Raw genomic sequence first — 8612 nt, forward strand, 5'->3', positions numbered from 1 at the left:
CCAGACAGTGAATTTGTCCCACGGGCCGTGACTTTCTGGACTGCGAATCAGGGCTGTCCCAGGGCTATGGCAGGGGGCCACTGCCAGCTCTCAGCCGGTTACCTTTGGGTGGGAAGAGAGAGGCTACTACACCTTGGTGTGGAGGTATCTCCAGCCCTAGGTATCTCTAGATCTATAGATCCCCAGGGCCCATAGCTCTGCCCAGCCTCTTCTTGTCCATAATTCTTCCCCAAGAAGATGGAATGGTTAGTTACTCCTCCAAAGGAGGATTGTAAAAGGGCTGTTATTTCATGTCTCATCCGTCCAACCCAAGGCAGTTCATTTCCCCTGGAGTCCACTTGGCGTTCAGCGGGTTCCCAGGTGAACTGAAATCCACAGCTATTCTCATCTGGTTGCCCTGGGAGTTTGGGCGCTGTCGGTACAACCTGTTCCTTCAGCCTCTCACTCCCCCCCTCCTCCCTCCCCCCACCTCCAGGCTGCTCCCTTCTCCGCCACCCCCCCCCCAGTCGCCCCAGGCCCCAGCCGTGCCCTCCGGGGAGCCACCCGCTGCTGGAGACCCAGGAGGGGAAGCGGGGGAAGGAGGAGGGGAGGGGACGGGGCGGGGGTAGGGAAGAGGCGGGAGAGCCGCGCTGGGTGGAGGCCGAGCGCCGCCCCGCAGCCAGAGAGGGGCGGCTGAAGGTTGCATCTGCTGGAAGGAGGCTTTTGGCTGCCTGGTAACGGGCTGCCGGAACGGAGAGCGAGGCAGCGAGCAGGGCAGCAGCTTCTTGACGTCAGGGCCGAGCCAGGGGATCGCGCCAGCAGCCCCAGCCCGCCCCGCAGGGAGGCCGGCCGACGGCTGGAGAGGAGCCTCAGCGACGCAGGGCGCCCGGCCGGGCGCGAGCCGGGGCTCGGACGCCGGCGGTGGGGGCGCAGCATGCCCCCTGCCCCCTGGCCATGGAGATCGCCCTGGTGCCCCTGGAGAACGGCGGGGCCATGACCGTCAGGGGAGGAGGTGAGGCCCGGGCAGGCTGTGGCCAGGCCGTAGCGGGGGAGCTGCAGTGCCCCCCGACGGCTGGGCGCGGCGACGGCCCCAAAGAGCGGGAGCCCAGGGAGCGCGGCCCGCCGAGGGGAGCGGACCCCGGAGGGCGGCCCCCGCCGGCGCTGCCTCGACGGCTGCCCCCGGAGGACGAGGAGGGAGACGGCGACCCCGCCCTGGGCCTGGCGGAGGACCAGGTGCCGGGCTCGGGGTCCTTTCACCACCAGCGCGTCCTCATCAACATCTCCGGGCTGCGCTTCGAGACGCAGCTGGGCACCCTGGCGCAGTTCCCCGACACCCTCCTGGGGGACCCGGCCAAGCGCCTGCGCTACTTCGACCCCCTGAGGAACGAGTACTTCTTCGACCGCAACCGGCCCAGCTTCGACGGCATCCTCTACTACTACCAGTCCGGGGGCCGCCTGCGCAGGCCGGTCAACGTCTCGCTCGACGTGTTCGCAGATGAGATCCGCTTCTACCAGCTGGGGGACGAGGCCCTGGAGCGCTTCCGCGAGGACGAGGGCTTCCTCAAGGAGGAGGAGAAGCCCCTGCCCCGCAACGAGTTCCAGCGCCAGGTGTGGCTTATCTTCGAGTACCCAGAGAGCTCCGGGTCCGCCAGGGCCATCGCGATCGTCTCGGTCTTGGTCATTCTCATCTCCATCATCACCTTCTGCTTGGAGACCTTGCCCGAGTTCAGGGACGAGCGCGAGCTGCTGCGCCATCCCCCGGGGCCCCCCCACCCTCCTGGGCCCGCCCGGGGCACCAACGGCAGCGCGGCCCTGGCGCCCCCCTCTGGCCCCACGGTGGCACCTCTCCTGCCGCGGACCCTGGCTGACCCCTTCTTCATCGTGGAGACCACGTGCGTCATCTGGTTCACCTTCGAGCTGCTTGTGCGCTTCTTCGCCTGCCCCAGCAAAGCGGAGTTCTCCCGGAACATCATGAACATCATCGACGTGGTGGCCATCTTCCCCTACTTCATCACCCTGGGCACCGAGCTGGCTGAGCAACAGCCAGGCGGGGGAGGGGGTGGCCAGAACGGGCAGCAGGCCATGTCCCTGGCCATCCTCAGAGTGATCCGCCTGGTCCGGGTGTTCCGCATCTTCAAGCTCTCCCGCCACTCCAAGGGGCTGCAGATCCTGGGCAAGACCTTGCAGGCCTCCATGAGGGAGCTGGGCCTGCTCATCTTCTTCCTCTTCATCGGAGTCATCCTCTTCTCCAGTGCCGTCTACTTCGCAGAGGCTGACAACCAGGAGACCCACTTTTCCAGCATCCCGGATGCCTTCTGGTGGGCAGTCGTCACAATGACCACGGTAGGCTATGGGGACATGAGGCCTGTCACTGTGGGGGGCAAGATCGTGGGCTCGCTGTGTGCCATCGCCGGGGTCCTCACCATCGCCCTGCCTGTGCCCGTCATTGTCTCCAACTTCAACTACTTCTACCACCGGGAGACGGACCACGAGGAGCAGGCCGCTCTGAAGGAAGAGCAGGGCAGCCAGAGCCAGGGGACAGGGCTGGACAGCGGAGGCCCTCGGAAGACCAGCTGGAGCAAGGGGTCCCTGTGCAAGGCTGGAGTGTCCCTGGAGAATGCAGACGGAGCCCGAAGGGGCAGCTGCCCCCTGGAGAAGTGTAACCTCAAGGCCAAAAGCAATGTGGACTTGCGGAGATCCCTCTATGCCCTCTGCCTGGACACGAGTCGGGAAACGGATTTGTAAGGGGGAGCCCCGGCAGAGTGGTGGTAGTGGGGTGGGGATAGCAGAGACCTCCTGAGCCGGGGTACTGACTTTAGACCACGGAGTATTTCAAGCCCACCTTGAAGTCTGTCCCTCTTTAGACTTCTCTCCTTCCCTCCCTCCCTTGATCCCCCATTTTTCCTCTTCTTTCCATGACACCAAGGGTCGCCTATTTTTAAAAAGTACCACATTCCATGACGCAGGAGCTGTTGAAATGGTGAGCACTACGAAATGGATGTATTTGTAGCCAGTTCCCTATACCCAGCAGAGGGATAACCCAAACAAAAAATGACTTTAAATAGCCAAGATCCCAAGGGATTTTGTAACCCCCTCCATGTGTTCCAAATTTGCTTTACATATGATTTTATTTGTGTATAGGGGAAAATATTATTTTTATGGCTGGTGAGTGGATTTTTGTACTGTAGTTCAGATGGAGATATTTTGGATACATTTTCCAGAAATGCTGTATTTATGGAAGAGAGAGTTATTGTGATGTTTTTCTGTGATAATTCTATTAGAGCCAGAGACCCTGGTTATGGCTGTCCTGGTTCCTGTTGTCTGTAAGCCTCTCTGTTTTCTGGGATCTGGTATCCGTGTTTTGCGTCTAGGGCAAGGAATGTTCTGGAAGAAAGGCAAGACTGACCTTCTCTGTGCGCCTTAAACAATTCTTGTAATTTTCTTTGAAAAGCATTTTAATGATGTTGAAGAAAGACTTTTGATAATTCATTCTCTTTATTTCTATCCCAGGAAATAAAATGTATGTGGCTGAGGCGAGTGTTAGTTGTTTTTTTGTTGTTGTTGTTTTTTGAAGTTTTTAAAAGGAGTCTATCACTTGCTCTTTCTGCTTTTGAAGTCAGAGCAAACACCACCTTGACTGGGGTGGATTACTTGGAAAAGTAATGATTTGATGGTCAGCTTCTTTTTGTTGGGCCCCCTCTGTGCATCACAGAGGAGCAAATTCTGTTTGTCTCAGGCTGTTCCTGACATACTGCCTGATGCTGTGCTATCAGATGCAACAGTCAGCACGTGCGTGTGCGTGTGTGTGTGTGTGTGTGTGTGTGTGTGTGTATGCAGCTAAAAGGCAAAGGAAGATCAGACCCCCCCGCAGCCCCACAGCCATCTCTTGGGGCTGCAGTTCGGAGTTCTGCTTTGTCTGCAGGCTTTAAGCCCTGCTTCACAGGGCTCTCAACAGCTCTGTGAAACAAGCCTGATTCTCACAGACATAAAGCCTATTCACAGAAGTGCAGTCCTGGTGTGAAAGTCACAGAAGAGGAAAGGAGGGAAGATTGCTCTATGTTAAACTCTCCCCCTCAACCGTGGTGTGACAGAGAATGCAGAGCCTTTCGGGTGGACAGAGGCAGAAAGAAGCCAAACGGAAGGATTTGCCTGGCCACTTTAGAGGCTGGTTTCTACAGATTGTGGCCTTGTGCTGAGCAATCCCCAACTCAGAAAGAAACTCTTGGTTTTCTGTTCACTGGGTGGGTGGTTCATAGTAGGTATAACACTGGCTGCAATTTCTCTCTGGGATTAACTACCTTCCAGGGGGCTCCAGATTCCTTCTCTTGCTTTTGCTGCTAAATAATCTAAAGACCCGTTGTCTTACATCCACACCAGGGTGGGCCACAATCACACCTCCCCCACAACAACAGGGAGCTTGATGTTTGGCTCTGAGGGTGCATCCACATCTCCATAGGGTGAGAGAGGCTTTGCTAAATTGATGTCTGGGAACTGTGGATTTAAATAAGACGCCGACATGATAATAAAAGCCAGTGTCTGTGACTGCCTGGAGTCATTTCCAGTCAGGAACTGTTAACAGCAAATCTGAGGCGGAAACAGAAGAATTGTGCCGGCAGGGCTCTGTTGTTTTTCATTACATGCTGAAGCAAAAGAAGAACAGAGACTATTTATTTATAATTTACAATCTGCCTAAAAAAAAAACAGGGCATATTGCCAAAGCTCAACTCCACAGACTCACCTCTAAGCCCTAATGTATGTCTTTAAAGCTAATGTATATAGTTCAGCACACACCTGGTGATTGGGACTGGATCCCCCTTCAGGCTCCATCCTCCTTTAAGGATAAAAGGGACATCATTATCTGAAAGTCAGTTCTTTTAGGCTCAGAGAGCAACATGCAGGTCTTAGATGTGTCTGGGTGCTCATAGGTTTTGGTCCAAATGAACAACTGCTTCATTGAAATGTCCAGTAAGTGGCTTCCATCTAATACAAATCCTCAGGGAGAGAGGGAAGGAAAATAGAGTGTTTATGTAGTTTACATGAAAGAAGGGGATACAGGGCAAGGTTATGAAGAGGCCCTCAGGGCAGTGCTGGAGGGGGTGTCGGGTACCCGAGTGCCCTGCTGCAGCCTCCCATCCCCGATTTCAGTGCCCCGATACTTGCCCTGGGGTACTGGCTGGGCACCCATCAGGCGGTTCAATGGTTTCAATATCTCTGTCTTCCTAGTCCACCTGTTGCCATGATTCCTGAAATAGGCTGTGCTGCTTCACTCCAGCTATCATCGTTTGCCTCTTCACATTGATGAACTGAAAAGGAACCTTAATGTCAAGGCTCTTACTCAGGCTATCTGAGATAAGGGTCCCTTCATGCTCTCCCCCTCTCCTCTTCTATGCTGTCATTGACTTTCCATAGCCTCCACCTTCCTGAGGAGATTAGATCAAGTGGCTTCAGCCAGGCTTTTTATCCAGATGTTGTGTCTTGGCTCCCACTGCAGGAAACCGGCACTGAGTTCCTAATCTACCAGCTCTGGCAACCAGAACTCAGAGAACAGGGCTGCACTCTGCGTCATGCTCTTGGGGAAGGACAGCTTCTCTATTACAAAGCATCTGGCCCCTTCCTTTTCTCTACTTACTGGTTTCTTCTCCTGTCCATATGCTTCCTGAACCCTAAGCAATGACAGATTCAAAAAACAAATAGTTTCACATGCTTTAAGAAACCCAGCTCCTTGATTTTCCCTGCCTGAAACACTCCCTGGAGGGGAAAATGAAACAGAATATCAGCCCTAGAGGAATATTTTCACAGAGCTGGCCTTCGAGTGATTCTAGTGTTAATGATAGAAGCACTTCTGGGCTTGGAGTGGACGGCACAAAGTGTTTCTCTTGGAGCAGGGACACCTTGCTCCAAGTGCCCTCCAGAAATGGCAGACTTGTGCACAGTGGAGTGTGACCCTGGGTGGTGTTCAAGTATTCTCTGCACTTGGACTTCAGCAGCACATGGCTACTCACCAGCTGCTCCAGGCCCAGCACTCCTTATTGTGCTGGGGTTGGGGAATACCAGAACATACGTCAGGATGTGGTTCCTGCCTTCTCAGGCTTCCAGTCCCTCTGGAGAAGCAATCCTTATAAAACAAGCAAATCATGCAAGACAGCATGTGGTCAAGTGTCTTGGGAATTTCCAAATAAAGTGTTATGGGTCAGGTGTGGGAGGGTGAGGAAGAATAGGGTAGAAAAGAGAAGCTTCTGGAGACCTGGGAGGTGGCTAGGAAGAGAGGAAGCAGTGGGAATCAAGGAGATGGGAGCAGTGGGTCAGACAGTGACTGCCCTGTCCTATCACCATCATTCTCAGGTGGTGTCCAGAGTTAAAGGCTGCTCCCAGCACTACAGTCGGAGTTCCAATTTTGCCATTGACAGGGACACTCAGCAGTTGTTCAGGGCAGAGGCTGGCAAAAGTTCTGAAAAGGGCCAGAGAGTAAATACTGTAGTTTGGAGGCCTAGAAGGAAATGGAAACTCCTACCATAGGTACGCACATAACTATTTAAAATATAGTCATTTAAAAATGTCAAAACCAACCTTAGCGCAAGAGCTGCACATCTGTCTCTTATTGGTTTATCTGTCACACAGAGGGTACCTTCCGGGCATCCAGTCATGCCTGTGACGCCTGACCTGGCTCCCTGATTTGATTTTACCCCATTGAATTTGGTGTTTCTTGCAAATGCTGCTCCCTGGCTTAGAGAAGGTCTCTCATGCTAGGATTTCCTAGAGCAGGGAAGGCCTTATTAAGAAGATGTTACTCACTTCTACATCCTCATGAAAATTAGACTGTGCTAGTGGCTATGGGAAAGGCTGCCCTACTTTGAGGGAGGAGGAAGAAAATGCCAAATTGGAACCTCTGCCTAAGACTCTGAGCAGTGGGTTTTCCGCAAGCTGTGGGTGGAAGTGGGCCCAGACTGCCAGAGGTTGGGCCTCCTTCTCCTTCTGGTCCTTAGTCTCTCCCTGGACGTGACATCATACAGGGAGGGAGTCCTTGGGATACACCCTCTCTCCCCTCTTCACCTGACTCTTCTCTGGCGATGGGCTCTGGGCTTGTGTGTCCTTTGCGTATGCATGGTATGCATATGGTATGCACATGTATAGGAGCGTGCATGGTGGGGGAGCTGTGACACAGCCTGGAGTGAATCCACTTCAGAACACAGGCCTCAGACAAAGCCAGATGCTTGTTACCTGCCCTTTTAATTGCTATTTATTTTCTCATGTCAAACTTTGCTCCATGTCATGTTTCAGCTGGAAGGAACCTTCCAAGTAATCTGGTCTGTCCTGCTTATTTTACAAATGAGCAAACTGAGACCCAGAGACAAGAGGTGATTTCCTCAAGGTCACACCCAGAGTAAAGTAAAGTAGGACTGGCATTGTCTTTCCTGACTCCTAGGTTGGATTTCTCCTTGTGTTCCATTCTACTGCTTTGGCATGAAAATTCTCAATCTGCCTCCTACCCTGCCTTCCTGAGCACATCCCTGCCACATTGGTTTATGTTTACCCAGTCTGCCTGTGAGGGCTGCCTCCTGGGTATCCAGTCATGCTTGCAAAGCCCTGATTTGTTTCCTGTGATTTGATTTTGCTCAATTCTACTTACACTTATTACAAATGTCAAGCCTCTATGGGCAATGGAGGTATAGCACTGTAATAAACAGGCTCCTATGGACAAGATCTCATTGTCTATGGGGGGGGGGGACTGAAACATCTGTAATCCAGTGTCCCTGATACTATCATTCATTCATTTGTTCATTCACTTATTCATTCATTTATTCAACAATATTATTCAACCGATATTTCGTTTGTGGCAGCACCATGCTATGCTCTGGGAATAACTGCCAAGGGACCTTCCCTGATTGGTTTTCCAGTCTAGTGGGGGAGAATCAACAATCAAGTAAGCAAATGAATATTTTGCTAAATCATTTGGAAATTGTGGGCCATTGGGGAAATGAGCAGTGTTGTGACTAGAAGAGAGAGAAGCATGGTTCAAGAAGAGCAACACGTGAGGGAAGAAGGAGAAAGCACAAAATAGGGTGAAGAAAGGGGGACAGGGGTGTGGGGACCATGGGAGCACCAGGAGGGAGTGAGTGTATGTTTTCCTAGAGAAGTGCAGGGGTGGAGGCCTCAAGGCTGAGTGCCAGGGGAAAGTGAAGGCCCCCTGGACAGCTCCAGGCAGGATTGTCAATCCCAGCACCACCTACCACTGAGGAACAGGAATGTGGCCCTGCCATTTCAGGCAGCACACTCAAAAGAGATGCAGTGGGACCATCTCACCAAGAGAAGCACAATGCAAATTTCTTCTGGAAGGCCAGTGATGGGTTCGGACACAAGTTTTAAAAATTAGTGGGGGTGGGTAGGGAAAAACCCTCAGATACCCCCTTAATTGCTTGGCCAACTAACAGGAGACCCTAGCAGATTTTAGATCTGTGCTAAAAAGCAGGTATGACCACTCTGAGACTGTGGACTGGGGCCAGCCCCACATGAGAGGTAGGGAGCAGGGAGGAGAGAAGCCCTAGACCCTATAGTTTCTCATAACTATTCAAAGAGCAGGAACAGTAATGGTAAAACCTAGGAGGGAATGTAGTGGGATCAAGAAGAGAGCATGG

General features: G+C 52.9%; 1 protein-coding gene across 1 annotated transcript; it reads left to right on the forward strand.

Moving 5' to 3' along the window:
* The first annotated feature begins 810 nt into the window (after positions 1 to 810).
* KCNA5 (potassium voltage-gated channel subfamily A member 5) lies at positions 811 to 3504 on the forward strand. The gene has a single exon (XM_055315514.1). It carries the CDS (start codon positions 934 to 936, stop codon positions 2722 to 2724), a length of 1791 nt encoding a protein of 596 aa, XP_055171489.1. The 5' UTR covers positions 811 to 933; the 3' UTR covers positions 2725 to 3504.
* Positions 3505 to 8612: the final 5108 nt, after the last annotated feature.

The sequence above is a fragment of the Nyctereutes procyonoides genome, unplaced genomic scaffold (genome assembly GCF_905146905.1).
Source record: "Nyctereutes procyonoides isolate TBG_1078 unplaced genomic scaffold, NYPRO_anot_genome, whole genome shotgun sequence".
Taxonomy (NCBI): Eukaryota; Metazoa; Chordata; class Mammalia; order Carnivora; family Canidae; genus Nyctereutes; species Nyctereutes procyonoides.

What these genes read in the sequence shown, in the direction of transcription:
- KCNA5 (XM_055315514.1), top strand. Translation starts at nt 934, where the DNA reads ATGGAGATCGCCCTGGTGCCCCTGGAGAACGGCGGGGCCATGACCGTC.